The 21,033-nt window shown below is 41.0% G+C and overlaps 1 protein-coding gene across 1 annotated transcript in view; it reads left to right on the top strand.

The window, feature by feature from the left end:
• LOC126094660 (atrial natriuretic peptide-converting enzyme-like) overlaps positions 1 to 21,033 on the top strand; it is a 334,285-nt gene that overhangs the window by 155,797 nt on the left and 157,455 nt on the right. Inside the window, exon 7 of the mRNA XM_049909208.1 lies at positions 11,007 to 11,159. Coding sequence (XP_049765165.1) covers positions 11,007 to 11,159 — 153 coding nt within the window. The remainder of the gene's footprint in view (positions 1 to 11,006; positions 11,160 to 21,033) is intronic.

The raw sequence follows: 21,033 nt of genomic DNA, 5'->3' as shown, positions 1-21,033 counted from the left end.
ATTCCAATCTCTGTCTTCCTCTACAGTTTTTGCCCTCTACAGCTGCTCCAGTACCATAGAAGTCACGCCCTTACGTCTTAACAGATGTCCTATCATCCTGTCCCTTCTTCTTGACAGTGTTTTCCACATATTCCTTTCCTCTCCGATTCTGCGCAGAACCTCCTCATTCCTTACCTTATCAGTCCACCTAATTTTCAACATCCATCACTAACACCACACCTCAAATGCTTCTATGTTCTTCTATTTTCCCACAGTCAACGTTTCACTGACATATCGAAATTTCTTCCTCAAATTGAGGCCTATGTTTGATACTATTACACTTATGTTGGCCAGGAATGCTCTTCTTGCCAGTGCTGGTTTGCTGTTGACGCCCTCGTTGCTCCGTCCGTCACTGGTTATTTTGCTGCCTAGGTAACAGGGTTCCTTAACTTCATCTGCTTCGTGACTATCAATCCTAATGTTAAGTTTCTCGCTGTTCTCATTTTTGCCACTTCTCATTACTTTCGTCTTTCTTCGGTTTACTCTCAGTCCATATTCTGTACTCACTAGATTGTTCATTCGGTTCAGCAGATTGTGTAATTCTTCCGCACTTTCACTCACGATAGCAATGTCATCAGCGAATCGCATCATTGATATCCTTTACCTTGAATTTTAATTCCACTCCTAAATCATTCTTTTATTTCCATGATTGTTTCTTCGATCTACAGATTCAACAGTAGGGACGAAAGACTGTATCCCTCTCTTACATTGTTTTTAATCCGAGCACTTCGTTCTTGGTCGTCCACTCTTATATTCTCTATTGGCTCTTGTACATATTGTATGTTACCCGTCTCTCCGTATAGGTTACTCCAATTTTTCTCATAATTTCGAACTTCTTGCAACATTTTACAGTGTCAAACGCTTTTTCCAGGACGACAAATCCTATAAACGTGTCTTAACTTTTAGTCCTACGTGTAAGTTAAAATGCACCTAAGTTTCTATCTTCATGTATGTCTTTTTCAAAACCCTATTGTTTCTGGTTCATCATGGTCACTCGCACAAAAGTATGTCACCATTCCCAATGCGACCAAGAAAAAAAGAAGAGAATCTTCTGAGAATGCTCAGCGCGAGGCACAAAGCACTCTTTGCTTTGCGCCCAAGGCGAGACTTCGACCCCTGCGCTCTCTCCCATCCTTCATCAACTTTTGTAGGTTCTAGGCTGTGCAGAGCTGACTTCCCCCTCTCGCCATGCCTCACCGTTATGTTAGCGCTTAAGAAAATTTTTACATACAATAGAGAGTTCGATACAATGATGACGGTAAGACACAAACAAGAGACCACCTATACATGAATATGGCTTTTTGAGTTAATTATCGCCATTTCTTGAACAGCAAACGCATGTTTTTTTTAATACAAAGGTATAAAGTAATTTACTGAAAGTAGTGCCCTTTGGCAGCTACAAACCGTCCCACTTTTCGGGTGAGAAATGGATTCTACAATAAATAAAATCAGTTTCTTTTGAAGAAATCCACTCTTGGAGCCAGTTTTGAAATCATTGAAAGATATCACGTATTTTTCAGGAAAGCCATGTTGCATAGATGTCTTTAAGTACGCGATTGAAACTGAGTAACTGTGCTTCCTACCGTTCAGCTTTCACCGTTTGACCCGTTCGCAGCATGGGGTACACCACACCGATAAGCATGCACTTTGTCTCTCATCTCAAAACTCTTTTCTCTCAATAGTCGAAACCACTCTGAGCGTGTTGTTTTCACAGCATAATTCTTGAGATGAAATTGGAAGGGTAACTCTTCCCACAAATGCTGTTTTCGAATACAAAAACCGGCATGTTCAAGTCACTAAACACGTTTGTTCTTTCCACTCCACTCGAAAGTCACCCACAGTTCTCAAAGCCTGATGTTTCTGCTGTTAAACAGGTCTCGTGTCACTGCTCACTATGTTGCAGTAGTACAATTATTGGCTTTTCTTTGTCAACAACGAGAACTAAATCAAGCTCGCAATAGCATATCCTATTTTAAATAGTAATAAATTGAACGCGCGGGTGAACGTATCCTTCTGACGAACGCCATCAGTCACGAGTGTCATATGCCCACTGTGACTGAGAGAAGGCATGAAATTTAACGCATGACTTTCTCGCAAGCCAAGGTAACCATACTGTACGTCAGCATCTATCCTTCCTCTGTAATGATGAAACTTGAACAAGTTACGTACACCGCAGGTGTCACCACGCTCGCGAGTGTTGGTGACCTCTAGCGCGGGTAGCGGCCCACTTCCACTGCCACTGGAATTCAGTGTAAGAACTAAGGTGAAACTATGACGCCCCCGGTCCGATGTCGTCAAGCCCTAAAACGAGTTTTTCAGTGAATATGGTCCACTTTTGACCATAAATCACCGGTGATTCATTCAGAAGGGATATATTCCCCTCCATACTCTTTGCTGATTCTTCCGCCTTTAGGGGCAGGAGAGCGTGCTGAACCTCTGTCCGCTCCTCTGCCCTGTTTGACAAGGCCGTTGGTAGAATAAGGATGACTTCTTATGCTGGAGGTCTTTAGCTGCCAATGCTGATGATTTTTATTCATAATGTAAGCAGTGGCGAAGATCGAACATGGGACAGAGGACGTTATGATTACGAATCAAAGACGCTACCCCTTTCTTCTGTTTTTTCCTTTTTTCTCGCTCCTAGACGACGCGTCTTTTCTTTACGTAATGCTTCATATAGCAGTTTCAACTTTCAACCTTCTGTCATTTGTTTAGTATTGTTTTTCTGTCTGTGTCTTGTTTTTACCAACAGCTGCTTCTCTATTCTTCCTTTAGTTTCCTTATAGCGGCTTCCACAAAAATGGAAGCAGAATTGACCAAAGATACTATAGTCCCACATCACACAAAACTGTTTGTAGTAGTATCGTACAACACGGTCAAGGTTCAAACATTATGACCTTCCTGGAACAAAAATAAATATTCTTGATCATGATGGTAATATTGATGGGAACCGCCGCGTCTGAACTTATAGACATTTAATGTGTCAGAGCCGTTTCGCTCATCATCTGGTTGCCCAGCTGTGCCAATATCACGATTTGAGAGGTCTAGGGAACACCCATGGTCTAGGAGAAGCGTCTTTGACTACTAATAGAGACGTCCTAGGTACCGAATCCTAAATTACTGACTCCATAATTTCGAATAAGAAACATCAACAATAGCGTCCTAAGACCTCCAGCGTAAGACATACCCTCGTTCTGCCAAAGGCCCTGTCAAAGAGGGCAGGGAAGCGGACAGAGGGTCAGGGCACTCTCTTGCCTTTGGAGCGGTAGAATGCCCCTTAAAGGCGGAAGGATCAGCACTGATCAACGGCATGAGGATGCAAAAGATAACTGTTGTTGTCGGTGTTGGTTTGTTGTTGATTCTCACGATGAGAACGACCCTATCGCTGAACTGTTCACAGTACCTCAGTCTCTGCCCTACCTTAGTATTCATGACGAATCCTACTCCCGTTATACCGTTGCTAGAAAATCTGAAAACGGAAATTTTAGAGCTCAGTGTAGCTGTAGTATGAGTCAGTGATGCGAAGTGGAAAGAAGATAAGGAGTTTAGGGTAATATTAGCAAAAGCAGAAAAAGCAATAACGGGTTTAGGATTCGTTATGAATAGGAGGGCAGGGCAAAGAGTGGGTTACTGTGAACAGTTCAGTGACAGGATTGTTCGTCATGAGAATCGACAGCAAGCCAACTCCGATAACAATAGTTCAGGTATACATGCTGACATCGCAAGCAGAAGATGAAGAGAGAGAGCAAATATATGAGGATATTGAATGGGTAATTCAGTACATAAAGGGAGATGAAAATCTAACACTCATGGGACACAGGTTGTAGAGGAAGAAGCAGAAGAAAGGTTTACGGGAGAGTACGGGATTGATAGTAGGAATGAGAGAGGAAAAAGACTAACTGAGTTCTGCAATAAATTTCGGCTACTATCACAGATTACTCTGCTGTATCTGCCAGGCTAACAGAGAGCGCTAATGCGCTGTTTCCTGGACTCGGGTAGGCGCGGGCCCCAGATTGAACCAGCCCGGCGGATTAACACGAGGGCCGGTGTGCCGCCAGTCTGAATGTGGCTTTTAGACGGTTTTCCACATACCCCTAGGTGAATATCGAGCTGGTCCCCACGTCCCACCTCAGTTACACGCTTCGCAGACATTTGAAAAACTTTCGCACTATTTCATGGTTTACACTGGACGCAGACAGCTCGGGTGCACTAATTCCGTTCCGGGGGTATGGGGTCGCCACAGGAAAAGCATCCGGCCACCCCTTACAATTAAATATGCCAAATCCGGCCTTAACGATTTCTAACCTGCGCAAAATGCGGGACAGAGGCACTAGCAAAAGAAGAAGAAGAAGATCAGGGATTACTCTGTTCGAGAATCATATGAGGAGCAGGTACACTTGGAAAATGTCGGGAGGTACCAGAAGACTTCAGTTAGATTACATCATGGTTAGGTAGAGATTCCAAAATCAGAAACTGGATTGTATGACGTTCTCAGGAACCGATACAGATCCTGATCAAAGTTTAGTAATGATGAAGGGTAGGCTGAAGCTGAAGAGATTAGTCAAGTACAATCAAAGCTCAAACAAGTGGGACCCGGAAATATTAAGGGATGAAGAAATACTCTTGAAGTTCTCTGAGGGTATATATACAGCGACAAAGAGTAGCTCAGGTGGCAGTTCAATTGAAGAGGAATTGATATCTGTAAAAAGGGGAATCACGGAAGTTGGAGAGAAAAACATAGGTACAAGGAAGGGAACTGCGAAGAAAACAAAAAAATTCAGGAGTACAGAAATAAAAGTCACATAGAAATGAAATAAACAGAAAGTGCAGGGAAGTTAAAATGAAATGGCTGCATGAAAAATGTAATGAAATAGAAAAAGAAATGATTGTAGTAGGTACTGACTCAGCATGCAGAAAAGTCAAAGCCACCTCCGATGAAATTAAAAGCAAGAATGGTAACATTAAGAGTGCAATGGGAATTCCGCTTTTAAGTGCAGAGAAGAGAGGGGATATGTGATACGAGCTCAATGGATGCCTTTATGAGGGGCAGGATCTGTCTGTTGACGTGATGGAAGAAAAAACAGGAGTCGTCAGGGTAGAGATAGGAGATCAGTATTAGAATCAGAATTTAAAAGAGCACATAAGTTAACAAATCACGTTTTCTTAGTTCTAAATCAACTGTAGTATATGCCGACGGATACTTTGTGTGACCTTCATTTCCGTTTTTCTTATCGATTACTTTTCCATTGGTCGCAGATAATAATGTTACAGCGTACTTTATCTTATCGTGAAGTTCTCCTAGCGAGCATCTTGCAGAAATCTTTGGTTAAATACGTATAACGCTATAAGAAAAAAGTAAACTATATTTACGTTTTTTGTAAAAAAATATCATGATCATCTTTGACTGTGAAATTCCTTGTTTAAACAGCCAACTATTGTAATTTCGCTCGTATGACCATCATGAAGTAAAAAAATTGTGCACCAGCACATGACAAAACCTAAAAACTATGTGACACACGGGCATGTTATCGTCACATTCTTGTATTACGTCTTTAAATGTAAGATCGCGTCTACATTTAGACGAGACTGAAGCTAGGTACATCCTGAAAATGGCGTAAATTCACGATGTACGTAGCTTCAGTCTCTTCCTGTGTAGACGCGATGTTATATTTAGAAATACAACACGCGAATGTGACGATGACATGCATTAAGTGTCAGATGATTTTAGATTTTGACTGTGCTGAAACAAAATGAAAGTAACACATTATTATTTTTACCATTTTTATTTTTGGCAATTTCCTGACATGAAGGTAATGCCACTTTCTGCATACGACCTTTGTTTTGCTTTTTGTAGTATTTGTACTTCATACCATATGGTCGAAATTGTGTGTAGTTCAAATTGAGATTTTTACTGTCAAAAGCGACTATGCTGTCGGTCACAAACTTTTTTCATGATTGTGAATCCCAGAAAATAGTAATTAACATTAAGTATGTTGCTGTATATTAACTTAAACCAGCTGTGCAGAAAACGTTACTTCTATTTTCGGAAACAAGTCCAGTCGCAGGTATATTCAGTTTCCTTATTAAGATCCTGCAGAAAAATGTGACGAAAACCATTTTTGTAATAAAATGTTAGCTCAGATTAGATATTTTGTTCGCTCCATAGGTCCATAATGAGGAGATACTTGTGAACGTGAAACGCACTAAAAAACTTAATGTGAAGTGCATATTTTAACAACAATCAACATCTTTATATTTAACCTTCATTCACCATTTCTTTAGTGAAATAGTACCTAACCTGAGGATGAGGAACTAGTCAAAATTTACTAAATTCATTTTCAATTACAAATTAATACAACATTCATAAAATACATGTTAATAAAAGCAGCCTAAAATACATAAAATGCACTCTCTACGTTGTTGAACCATATTGTGGTGTTTGCGGCTGTAATCTTTTTTTCTTGTTTGGTAATAAATTTCACCAGTGCCGGGCAAAGTTTACGGATAAGCAACACTCAAATTATCTGCCAGAGCCCTTGCCGTAATATTGTCTACGTGCAAGAGAATAACTCATCATAAAGTGTAGGACATTGTAAATTTCAGGGGAGGCTTATTAAGAAAACTTGCTTCTTTCGCAGTGGTTTACCACCCACCTGACGCCGCAAGGCGTAAACGCAGACGTCGTTAGCGTTCGCATTAGACCCCGTGTTCATGATATTACTTGCAGTACACTATGAAGACATTAAGTGCCTGTTTACGTACTTTCTAAAATTTCTTCCGGGATATGTGAAATACCTTATATCCGTTTTGTCTCAAATTTATTTCAGTCCTACATAGGGATCAATATAGTATGTGGGAACGTCTTATTTCTCAGTCCACTTTATTTCAAATTTTTCTAATTGAAATTATCACCATAAGTGCTGTAACAGTCTGCACATATATGCGAAACATTACGCTGTTCGAATGTAAATTTTGACTTATCTGGCTCCTATAATGAACTCCATGTGTAATTACATGTGATACTATTATTTCTTAAGTTGACGTTATTTTCTATAATCATTGCCTCAAAAGAATGAAGAATTAACAAATAAATATCTGCATTTACATCTGTAGTCTATCATCACTACATTTAATGCATATAATGCTTCCGGAATAGGGCACTGTGTATATGCTTGCCACATTTTCATAGTGATTGGTAGACTACAGATGTAAATGCATTGATGGCAGTCTCATTCAGAGATCGCTGGTAAGTGCTGTTCAGTTTTCACCTAATTCAGAAGTAGACTGCGGAGATTAATAGAAAATTCCGTTTTTTCCGATCTTGGCGACCAGACTAATTATTTAGTTCGATAGTGTGCGCTATATTGAGTCTGAGCTATCACAATCATCCAGGTGATAGTTAAAAGAATCACGTTTTTTGCATTATATAAATACCATAAAAAATTATAAAGTGCCTGCTACTTGACTAACGTGACTGATGGAAAGAAGTGAGGAGAATCAGCTGTCTACCATGAACCGACAGGAAACGCTCTGGTGAAGTATGTAGGTGAGAGTACTTTTTATTAGAGTATATATTGTTTCTTCCTGTTCTTTTCACGGACCAAGTTTAGCATTAATAATTCCCGAGTACGCCTAGTGTAAGCTATTATTTGACTAATTATATCTGTGCGGGATAGGTGCTTGCCCTGAATGGCGCTTATAGATGTCTTCTAAGCACTTTGTAATGAGGTGTACGGAACTTTCTTCGAGGACCTGTCACTCAATTTTCTTCTACAATACTGTTACACTTGCTAATCAAACACGCAACACCCTTCTTTTTATGCTCTAGATGTACCCTGTTAGTCCAATCTAATATAAATATCATTCGTTTGAACAATGTTCAAATATGAACCGTACAAGGGTCTTGTACGCAATTTCTTCCGTAGAAAAATTGCAGTCTTTCAGTATGATACCACTGAATCGCGCATACCATTCGCTTTGCCTGCAATTGAGAATATGCGGTCTTATAACTTCATATATCCACACAATGTAACTCCCAAATATTTGAATCACCTGACTAACACTAGTTGTGATGCAATAATCTTGTTGGCAAAAGATACTACGGTTCTACTGTTCGTGAAATGCTTACTTAGGATTTCTCTGCATTAAGAGCAAAGTGGTACCCTATATTCTGGGCTGATATTTTCTCAATATCTAATTGGGTATTCTTGAACTACGTGCTTTCTCATTATATCAATAAAGATATCTCAAAGACAATAACAGAGTACCATTTATTAAACGATTGTTATGGGGTACCACAAATACAATTGCTAAACCAAATGTAAAGCCCTCGTGCGACTTGTCTCAAAGCAGTTTTACTTCTGTAAATATTTAGTAAGCAAATTATGGTATGGTCTTCGTTAATGGCTGACAATTATTGATGCAGCAGCAAAAATGGTTCATATGGCTCTGAGCACTATGGGACTCAACATCTGAGGTCATCAGTCCCCTAGAACTTAGAACTAGTTAAACCTAACTAACCTAAGGACATCACACACATCCATGCCCGAGGCAGGATTCGAACCTGCGACCGTAGCGGTCGCGCGGCTCCAGACTGAAGCGCCTAAAACCGCTCGGCCACATCGGCCGGCGATGGAGCAGCAGATCGACATTCTAATGGCTATGTAATTTATCTGTCGCCACTAGTTCGTTTTGTTTTTGTCAAGTGCAATAAAATATAAATATGGTGAACAGAAAACCTATCCACAGACTTGTTAGCAGCATTTTCGATGCGTCGGGAACATCCGTTTGTTAACGAAACAGCAGTGGTTTCGTGTGCTTGTATATTCTTCAGGTCGGATGGTGGGCTGGGCTGCAAGATTTGTCGAGCTTTGCTGTCTTCATAAGGGGTTGATAAACTCTAGATTTGCGAAACATGCTTCACGCATTTTCTCGACTACAAAGCTCGTGAACGTGAAAGCAGAATAAATTCCACACTGTTCGCTGAACACCTATTACACTATGCAAGGCAGGTTGTTCATTTCAACGTACCCCATGTACCCTAGACGGTATTTAATTCATTAGAGTCTATCGACTGGATCGCAAAGGGTAATAATGCCACAGAAAGCTTGCCACCAGTTTCTGATACCTGGCTTTATTTGGCCAGGGTCCGTGGCTTAGGCATGACTGTTCAGCACCGAATCCGACCCTGATGCTTCATCTGCGCCGCTGCTCTTCCGGCTGGTCCAAGCTAAAGCTGCCATTAAATTTATAATTTTTATCACACTCTGGTAACTGCATCGTACATGTTCGCAATAATAACCTGCTTGTTGTAGGTTGCCAACTGTCTCAAGTGGTTTTTTTCTCTGGTAAACGACATACTATTTTCGAAAAGTAATCTATTAATATCCAATCCCGCAAGGATACCATTTTTTATTACATAACTACAAATATACTGAAAAGAGTAAGAAAATGCATCCTTATTTGACATATATTTTTCCCATCAGGAGATTTGTTGAATTAAAAGTACACTGTACATATTCTAGCTTCGCCGGTGTCGGTAGGCGCAATCACTAACGCACGTTAACGCTTTCCTGACCTTCAATTTTTATCAGCCTTTCTTTTGGTACACCCCACAGCTATTACAGAGCTTAGAAACGACATTCAACATATTATCAAAGCTGCTAAAAGAATGAAATGTCTGTGAAACCAGTTTCAGAAAAGCGGCGTCTTATAGGCTCAACAGTTTAAATCCGGCACCGCCAAGTTGTTACACCATGCCCTAACGACGACGTGCTTCCTGTACCGTGGCGAATAATACAAAGGATGGCACAGCAATGGGATTCTCACTATCTACGAATGACGCGAACTTCTTCGTGGAGCATTTAGAAGAACTAGTTCTGACTCTGCAACGTTGCAACCGTCTTCCTGCCTACGGTACGTTGACGACACCTTGCTGATACAGCCTCGCTCTGAAAAATCACTGCAGCAGTTCGTCTACCGCATAAACGGTGCCCATCACGATATTAAATTTTCCGTCGAAATGGAGAGGGATCTCAAGCCACCGTTCTTCCTTGTTTCAGTTGAGCAGAAGGCAGGAGGCTGTCCTGGTCATTCAGTGTGCAGGAAGCCTCGCACCGACCGATACTTAAACGCAACTACTTTTCATCACACAGTACACAAAAAAGAGGTTCTGGACATGTTAGTGCACAGAAGAAAGATTGTTTCTGATGACGACCACCTATAGTCTCCAGTTTCCATTTCATCATTCGCGTCGTGTGTTCATAGAAAATGATTACAGCGAGGAAACTTTGCAAGCACTTTCAGGTGACACCGACGAAGGACGTCTCGTGAGCTGGCGGAAAAGGCCAAGCCGGGTGCATTCCTTCCGTAATGTGGGGCAACAACCAGCAAGATAAGACGCGTGCTCCCGCGCCGTTAAGGAAGACGCAGGTCTGTGAGTGCTCCGTGCATACGGTGTCCTCTGCCAAGACTGCCAAGATATAGACCAAACGATTCGCACAGTTTCTGAGAGTTCTGCTGAGTACATACAACATTTCCAGCGAAGGCAGTCTGAGAAGCCGAACGTAATTTTTCAGCTGCGCTTTTATCTTCTTAAGACGTATTTTTGATACGTGAATAACATCATAGTTAAGGCATCATCTTTATTGTAAATGACTTAATCATTTTCCCCTTGAAAATTCTCAGAAGTTTCTGCCCAGGCCATTTCATCCGGGATGAAATGGTGCTGATCCAACATGTTTGACGCCATTTTCATTTAAATATTGCTCAAAATATTGAGATCTAAATTGAATGCCAATATCTTTAACCAAAATTGTAGGCAAGCCTTTGACTACAGAAATCCTCGATAGTACATTATTTGTTTTTGAGGACATTGTCGACTGCACCCTTGTGATGAAAGGAAAACTACTAAATGCGTACAAATTACATCAGCCAACACTGGCAGGTAACGACGGCTTGTGGTGTTGCAGAAACGAAGCGGCGCTGCGGCTTCTTCCTGGAGGTGTTCGGGCTGGCGCTGCCAGACTACCTGGAGTGTGACCTCTTCCCAGAGGACCCCGACACCAACGTCTGCGTGGGGCACCGCGAGGTCGCCGAGGCCAAGCTGCGCGCGCAGAAGCCGGGTGCGTACCTCTCCACTCCTCACTTTTCTCTTGATACATTCGCAACAAGCAATATCTTAGCACTACTTAGCACATCCACCACATATACACTACTGGCCATTATAATTGCTACACCAAGAAGAAATGCAGATGGTAAACGAGTATTCATTGGACAAATATATTATACTACAACTGACATGTGATTACATTTTCACGCAATTTGGGTGCACAGATCCTGAGAAATCAGTACCCAGAACAACCACCTCTGGCCGTAATAACGGCCTTGATACGCCTGGGCATTGAGTCAAACAGAGCTTGGATGGCGTGTACAGGTACAGCTGCCCATGCAGCTTCAACACGATACCGCAGATCATCAAGAGTTGTGACTGGCGTATTGTGACGAGCCAGTTGCTCGGCCACCATTGACCAGACGTTTTCAATTGGTGAGAGATCTGGAGAATGTGCTGGCCAGGGCAGCAGTCCAACATTTTCTGTATCCAGAAAGGCCCGTGCAGAACCTGCAACATCCGGTCGTGCATTATCCTGCTGAAATGTAGCGTTTCGCAGGGGTCGAATGAAGGGTAGAGCCACGGGTCGTATCACATCTGAAATGTAACGTCCACTGTTCAAACCGCCGTCAATGCGAATAAGAGGTGACCGAGACGTGTAACAAATGGCACCCCACATACCATCACGCCGGGTGATACGCCAGTATGGCGATGACGAATACACGTGCGTTCACCGCGATGTCGCAAACACGGATGCGACCATCATGATGCGGTAAACAGAACCTGGATTCATCCGAAAAAGTGACGTCTTGCCATTCGTGCACCCAGGTTCGTCGTTGAGTACACCATCGCAGGTGCTCCTGTCTGTGATGCAGCGTCAAGGGTAACCGCAGCCATGGTCTCCGAGCTGATAATCCATGCTGCTGCAAACGTCGTCGAACTGTTCGTGCAGATGGTTGTTGTCTTGCAAAGGTCCCCATCCGTTGACTCAGGGATCGAGACGTGGCTTCACGATCCGTTACAGTCATGCGGATAAGAGGCCTGTCATCTCGATTGCTAGTGATACGAGGCCGTTGGGATCAAGCACGGCGTTCCGTATTACCCTCCTGAACCCACCGATTCCGTATTCTGCTAACAGTCATTGTATCTCGATCAACGCGAGCAGAAATGTCGCGATACGATAAACCGCAATCACGATAGGCTTCAATCTGACCTTTATCAAAGTCGGAAACGTGATGGTACGCATTTCTCCTCCTTACACGAGGCATCACAACAACGTTTCACCAGGCAACGCCGGTCAACTGCTGTTTGTGTATGAGAAATCGGTTGGAAATTTTCCTGATGTCAGCACGTTGTAGGTGTCGCCACCGGCACCAACCTTGTGTGAATGCCTGAAAAGCTAATCATTTGCACATCACAGCATCTTCTTCCTGTCGGTTAAATTTCGCGTCTGTAGCACGTCATCTTCGTGATGTATCAATTTTAATGGCCAGTAGTGTATGTACAAATATCGACAGCCACACCTTACAGAAAAATACGTGTAGCTACTACGGAATAATATAAATATTTTGTTCAGGGATATTTTTTGGAGACACAACTCCAACAACTATTTACTGCAAAGAAACAGAATTTTGTTAAGATAGTTAAGATGCCATATCGACTTTTGCCTGATGAGGTGTGGTAGTAGCCTAGCTGCCAGGAACAGTCAGTCTGATCAAAGCACTACAAAGCGTAAATCTTTAGTTTTCATTATTTTCAATGTATTGCGATCACATAAGACGGGGACCCTCAGCAAAGAGGGGAGAGAGCGATAGGCAAACATGGAAGATATGAGGGCTGCACAAGCGTTGTGACAGACATGGGTCAGTTTCCTTCCACGTTGCCAAATCATTTCAAAGTACTGCTAATGACAACAATAAATAAAATCATATTGTCATTAAGGCACGGCTACGTCATAGGCTGAGTGATAGCAGTTATCCCCGTCCAGTGTCATTCATGACAAGCCCTAAAGCTGCTGGCGTTTAGTAGAGGCGAGTGCGCTGAACAGTTTAAAACTGGGCCGCCTTCAGGTGTCACGATCGCTACATACTTTCTTCATGTTTGCTATTCCCCGATACAAAGCTGTGCTAAATTATTGCCGTCAGACAAAAAAAACTACCGGTATATATCGTTGACATACATGGCGCTACCGAAATTAAGAAGATGGACAGTAACGTCATAGGACCAATTTAATTTAATCAGACGCGTTATGCTTGGCAGAACGTAGCTTGAAAAATCACAGTAATCGAAGAAATATCGCTATACCAATACTAACCGATTTTGTATAAGTTTAGATACAGTATAAAAAAATGGTTTACACTTCATCAAGTAGTCAGAGACAGACTCAACTGGAGGTCAACTCATTGCACTTATTGTAATGACTACTTTATTTTGAGTAGCAGTTACTGATACCATCTGTCCCTGGACAGATCTCTTATGATCTCTACCTCAACTACGCAACGTTGACCTGAACTATGCAACGTTGTGCTTGGTGCAACACCTGTTATAAACTTGTTTATAGATCCAACTACCTTTAAGTTATTTACCCTAACAACGACAAAAAAATTTTAACGCGGTGCCGGCAATTGTATGTTTACGTTAATAATCACGACCAGTTAGGTATCGGTAGTAAACGTAAAATACTTTATAATATTTTGTAAACGAAACTTAAGTAATGACCCCATTACAACGCAAATAGAGTACGGCCCCATGGCTTTCTTGAGGAGGCTTCCAATGAAGTGTTTTTTGGGTATACATGTTACGCTCTCGTGTAAACTAAACAACCCCATTGCGAATCGCGCAGTTTCTCTACCAGTTTTTGTTTCTTGATCCGTTAATCCTGTCTACATCTCTACTCCGCAAGCCATGCTATGGTGTGTGGCGGAGGGTACTTTGCGTAGCAGTGTCTCTCCGCTCTTTTCCTGTTCCAGTATCGAATGGTTCGCAAGAAGAACGATTGTTGCTAAGACTCAGCGTCAACTCTAATCTCTCTGATTTGATGTTCACGGTCGTTTCTAGAGATGTCGGCAGGAGGAATCAATTTATTGATAGACTCTTTTATGAACGTACTACCTCTGAATTTTGACAGTAAACCACACCATGATCGCATTCGGGAGGACGACGGTTCAATCCCGTCTCCAGCCATCCTGATTTAGGTTTTCCGTGATTTCCCTAAATCGCTTCAGGCACATGCCGGGATGGTTCCTTTGAAAGGGCACGGCCGATTTCCTTCCCCGTCCTTCCCTCACCCGAGCTTGCGCTCCGTCTCTAATGACCTCGTTGTCGACGGGACGTTAAACACTAATATCCTCCTCCTCACACCATGATCCACAACGCCTCCCTTGCAACTTCTGCCGCTGGAGCTAGCTGAACATCTCCACGACGCTTCCGCACTTACTAAATTAACCTGTAACGAAATGGGCTGCTCTTCTTTGTATTTTCTTTATTTCTTTATCACTCCTATCTCATTCATATCCCAGACTGGCACGCAATATTCAAGTACTGATCGAACGAGGGTTTTGTGAGCTACCTCCTTTGGTGACGGACTACTTTTCCTGCAGCTCTTCCAAGGAACCTCAGTGTGGTTTCTGCTTTACTTACGATTACCTTCATGTGTTAATTCAATCGCTACGCACGCACGCTCTTAAATGTGTTATGGACGTGTTTTCTTCCAGTGACTATTCTGCAATCATGTGGTCATACAATAACTGGCCTTTCTGCCCGTTAAAGCGCAATATCCAGGCTGGTTAGGATCCCGAAAGAATGAACAATATTCATGACCTGATATGATTACTTTTGCATATGACGTCTTTTGTCGATGAGTTGCGCTCACTTTGGATCCTTTTCATAAATCTCAGTCTGTCATGTGACATGTGTTCAGTTAGATTTACAGGGCTATTTTACCTTAAATTGCAGAACAGGTACTCCTAGATACTTAGCGGTTTTAAGAGATTCCCGTGACTAACTGGGAATCCTGTGGTCTTTTTATCTATTACGATAGTAAGATCAAGTACACCTACATTATAGTAAGCTTTGTTTTTGAGTACCAGCAGCCAGGAATTGCATCACACTGATCACCTGCAGTTTTCAAATGATCAGACCCATCTGCAGACTTCTGCGTCTCGGACACTAATGGCCAAATTTCCTTCGTTGCTGTTTCGTCTTTAATGACGTCATATTGAGTACAGTTTGCCAGGAGGTTTCATCCAATAACATATAAGTTGCCGTATTCTACAGACACTAATAATGTCTTGAAAATATCGTTAAATTGTACCCATAGGTCTTCACCTTTTCTCATTTTAAAACATATTCCTTTCTGTACCTATTGACAGACTACGCTTTTAAAGAACACAGCAGTAACAATACGTAAAATGCTACTTGCAACAAATAGGAATATATCGCAACAAAATAGATATTGCAACTGCCAAAGATTATGTGACAGTTTTTAAAGCTTACTTCTCGAAGATACAATTTGCTAGGTCCTTCTGGTTTCTTCAGGGCATCGTTGTGTCAATTACAAACATGCTATCTATTATGTAAAACCTGTACATTTGAAGTGCTTCCTCAATTTGACGTATTTGGCACAACACGCCGAGAAATCCAGCAGTGCTAACGTATTTCCTCTCTCTGTTATCTCTTATGTAACTGCATTGGTTCATATCAAAGTAACCATAGGAGAGCATTCTGAAAGTAGAACTGTAACGAGTGAAGCAATTATGTTCTTTACATATAGCTCGTTTATTGCACCTCTGTAAAACAAAATGCATCTTATCAGGCGGGTTGATGAAGATTCTATATTCCATTTTCCGAATTGTTACAACATTGTTTTCCGTTGTGCGTGGTTCAGAAGACTTTCTCCATAATCCCAAGGAAGTTTCCTTACTGTGTGATCGACGCTGCAATGCAACGCGTACGCGCCAAGTAAACAGGCAGTGAGCAACCAAAGCCTGACGTACTGATGTGCGATACGTGTCATATGCCGGCAGTCAGTGGTGGCGTGTGTAATTAATGGCCTTCCTGTACGATGCGTCGCTAGGGAACAATAACATCAATAAATGTTGGCGCATGGCAACCGAATATAAGATATGGAAATCGCTGCGAATCAGCTGATGGGTTTCGAAATTTCTTGATGTAATAATATTGTTGCTTTGTAGGCAATGTTTTCTACATTTTAACTGTTACTACTAGTAGTTACCTGTCTTTGGATAGATTTCTCGTGTTATCAGACGCGTTACCTTATAAATAAGCATAAAAACTGGTTCCATGGCATGTGAAACTTACAAATACGTAAAAACTGTGAATAACTATCATCCAAGGTATATTTTATTTCTAATTTCATCTACAAGCATCCGATTATGTTAACCAGTGACCCAGTAACACAAATAAAAACACACACACACACACACCTGTTCTCCCAAGAGAATCGTGCTCATGATGCTACGGCCGAATGCACCCTCCCAAGTGCCGATAACGCATTGAGGATGCTTTAAACGTTACGGTTTTGCGTTAGCAACTATAACTTTGCGGCGAAGTGATTAGACATGGTGTGTGTGGGAAGATTTCATCATACGACTTCTTTCACAAAGCAGACGAAATACTACTTAATGATAAAATACGTACATGGTGGACTGTGATACTACTTCCAACATCTAGGTTCAGCATCGTGTATCAATCCGCAGCAAATTCAATTATTCATCTTGATGTTATTTTTGTCTCTATTCTTTACGAAATTTCTTCTGTTATCGAACAACAGATGGTAATCTCATTTTATTGAATAGTTGAGGTACAGTCTGTAAACCATAGTTCTGATGTTGTGCAGTATAAGATAATGCTTGAGTCAAATGCTGTAACCTACAGTAAAAGATAAACACTGTATTTACTACCCATCAGACACTATTAAAACTGAAATCGCAGGATCTTTGCATCTGAAAAAAATTTAAATCCACTGCCAACACAGAATGGGTTTCTGCTACCCATATTCATAGTTCGCTAACAGCTGACTTCTGTGACTGGCGGTCAAAGTGTATTTTATTCAATAAAAAATAGTTTTTCAAAACTTATTAATTTGAAAACAGTAGATTCATTTTAAGGGTTCTCTGCTTCAGTTAGTGAAAACCGAATCCTTATAGAGTCACATTGTTTTCCGTCTGTCTATCCGTCCGTTTAACACCTATTTTTCCCAGGGAAGGGTAGAGATACCAAGTCGAGATTTATGTTAAATAGTAAGTTCTACGGTCCCTTGGATTTGTAAAAGACGTAAGCTTCTAAGCCAATGTAGCCATAAGATACAGCCATTTATGTCACATATGTTGAAACTCGCAAACTCACTGATCAGAATTTATTCTACACACATAATTAAGTACGAACGGAACCCCAAAGCGTGAAGCCTACATACAATTGTTCGTTTAAAAAAAAAAAAATCAGTGTTTGATTTGATATGATCTGTCACCAATTCCTGTGTCTATCTTATCACCACAGAGTAGTTTATAAGACCTCAGGTCCTCAGTTATTTACTGGTTATGTTCCAATCTCTGTTACTACAATTTTTGGCCTCTACAGCTCCCTCAGGTATCATCTAAGTCATACACATGTCTCATAATTCTCTTTTCTTATGCCAGTGTTTTCCAGACGTTCCTCCTCTCGCTAATTCTCCAGAGAATCTCTTCATTCCTTATCTTACAAGTCCACTTAAATTCAACAGCCATCTATAGCACCACATTTCAAACGCTTTGATTCTCTTCTTTTCCGCAAATTTCCTCCTCGAATTAAGTGCAATATTTGTTACTAGTATACTTCTTTGGCTAGGGATACCCTCTTTGCCCGTGCTAGTATTTTTTTTATATCATTCCTGTTTCGTCCTTCGCGTGTTATTTTGCTTCCAAGACAGCAGAAGTCCTTCACTTCCCCTACTTCCTCATCCCCAATTCTGATGTTACGTTTATGACCAATCGATTCATTCCCAATTCATAGTTTATGCTTATGAGACGGATCATTCCGCTGAACAGGCTCTGCGATTCTTCCTCACGTTCACTGTGGATATCAATGTCATCATCGAATCTTAACACTGATAGCAACTCATCCTGAATTTTAATCCACTATGGACCTTTTATTTTCATCATTCCTTCTTCGATTCATAGCTTCAGCAGTACAAATGGAAGACTACATCTCTGTTCTATACCCTTACTAATACGAGCGCTTCATTTTTAGTCTTCTATTCTTATATAAGGTTTGACATGATCAGGAATGTGGAAATGTGACCTTAATTTTCAGTACAGATCGCCAGTTTATAAGATGATATGACCGGTAGCGATCTTATCTCTAAAATCGACAAAAAAATATTGTTCGTAAGGAGTTATATCTATTTACATCATGTACAAAATGAAAAGAAAAGTAAGTGAAAAAGAGCACACCATAAAATACCGTTACAGAGTGCAAGACGTCACACGCTGCACAATAAAGTACTGAGTCACAAAAATTACTGTGTTTTTGTAATGCTGCTATTTAAGATAAAAATATGTTTGCATTTGCCAGAGGGCACACTGTATGCTCAATTACATAATATTACATAATAAAATCATATTAAAACAAAGTGAAACAATTTACAAAAGAATGTTGACGGGTTAATTTGTGGTAGTAGAAGTGTTCAACAACAGAAAATAGTAAAATTTGGTGGGAGTACACGGAGAATAACACAATTATAATGAGCAGGTTGTTAATGATAATGGAAGGTGTTCCTTAGTAATTTACAAAATAATTTAACATATGAAATGTAAGGCACATAAAAGGTATGTTGTACGATCAAATAGTTCATTTCATATCATTAAGATTATGAAATAAATTAACAAATAAAATGCAAAAAGAAGAAGGTAAGAGAGAGCACGTCGCACCATCGATGAGTTCATTGTAAGAACCAGTGGTCCCTTCCTTCTGTCGCTGTCTTGTCGTTGTCCCCAGCCCCCTATGTACTGTGGACAAGTTCAGGAGGAAACCTTGCACACGAGGCAGCAAGTATCATAATCAGAGTCGCTCTACATCTCATCGTATCATGTTTTAACACTGACGTCAGAGTATCAGATCATTAGAGAAGCTGCTCAGAAATATTAAAATAATCGTTCTGAATAATCCAGTGCTGTTCATATAAAATGTGTTACAGGAATCTTTCTCTCTCTCTCTCTCTCTCTCTCTCTATCTATCTCTCTCTCTCTCTCTCTCTCTCTCTCTCTCTCTAAATTTTTTTTAAAACTAAATATTTCATTATTTCATTTTCGCTCGGACTATAGCAACTTTACTTTAGTTGCTGTATGTGACACATTGAAGTTACTTTCTGTGTTTGTTATGTTTGTTGCAGAGTGATTATTTTCGACAATGTGTGCACCAATAACTGTTTTGTTGTGGGAACAAGTGTACTCTTTAAAACGTGTTTTAAACAATATTCCCTTCTGACCTAAGTAAAACTGAAGACAGTCGACACAGATCATTTTGTACACACATGAACTCAGGAATTACAAACTCTTTTATATACTCTAACCCATCGCCCATCTCAAAGCTATACGTAGTTGCATAGACGGATGTATGATCAAAAAGCTATTCCATATTCTAACGCCAAGCTCGCTCAGAGTTAATCCTAAAACACTATGGGTGGCTTTGGGCGTCCTGCAACATTCCCTAAGCGTTTTAGGAGAGAGTAGATTAAAAGTATTGTGACGTTAACCGTTAGGAACCACTGAATTATCACTTGATTCATCCATTTTGTAGCACTACAATCACAAATTGCGTGGTTGAATGAAGGAGACATGCCTATTCGATAGTGTTTGCAGTCTAAGAAAGGAGCTGAAGACAGAGTTTTTGGTGGCTGCCCACGTACTGGGCTGCCACGACAGCCAGCTGACTTCGCGCTGCCATTTGTGAGCAGGCTGTCTCGCGGAGAACGTATGTTGCTACCTTCAGTCTCCGTGCACTTGTCGAAGCAGCCAGACCTTCCTTGCGTCCTAAAACAAATTTCACGATGACGTTCGACAGCGTGTAGGACCTGGGGAAATTTCCAGTTCTGGAGGGACGTACAATACGTCTTCAAATTTATAGCCATCTCTTTCTGGCTCATTGTTGTGTAAAGCACAGCATGCATTTATTATGGCAGTTGCAAATTCTTCTCGAACATCCACTGGATGATGAAAAATTCTCCTGTCTCCTTTTATTTTCCAGAGTGACAAAAATGCATTCTTTAAACCGCCTAGTAAGAGACAGTCGGTTTTTAAATTTTCAAATAAAGCGGTACCCAATGTCTCATCTCCGACAATGACGTACGGCATCGGTACTCCACTGATGTAGGGATTTTCTCCGATATTCGTAAATTTTTACTAACAAGATTTTCATGCAAAATTGATTGCATAAAAGAAGCTGAGTGACCACATTTTCTGTGTGCTGCAACACCTACGCAAGTGAACTTATAATCCGCAGAGCTTAAAACAAGCAAAAGGACGGAAAAATAATTGTTATAATTACAGTAAAGTACTTTGTTCAGAGAAAAAAATGTAACATATTCAACGCCCATCTCGCTCGGCTGATCAGTCACGACTGACCGCCAGCTGGCTCACTAAATTAGTTGCTTAACATTGCGGCAGCCCAGTGCTTTATAGCCACAACTGCTGAAGCCGTCGGCTTTTAAGCATTCTTATGTTTCATTTGTTTTACTGTAAATCAATCAAACCTGTGCTCAACTTGAAGGACGATTTCAGCACTGCAGTGCTTTACTAGGTATGGTGAACAGCCTCATACAGCCAGTTAGAGGAGGAGCTGCATTTCAACATGCACTCTGTAATATGGTGCAACTTGTCTTGGCATTGGTGTCA

This window comes from Schistocerca cancellata, chromosome 1 (genome assembly GCF_023864275.1).
Source record: "Schistocerca cancellata isolate TAMUIC-IGC-003103 chromosome 1, iqSchCanc2.1, whole genome shotgun sequence".
Taxonomy (NCBI): domain Eukaryota; kingdom Metazoa; phylum Arthropoda; class Insecta; order Orthoptera; family Acrididae; genus Schistocerca; species Schistocerca cancellata.
Note: the sequence above shows the minus strand (reverse complement) of the source record. Positions and strands in the feature narration are given on the sequence as shown.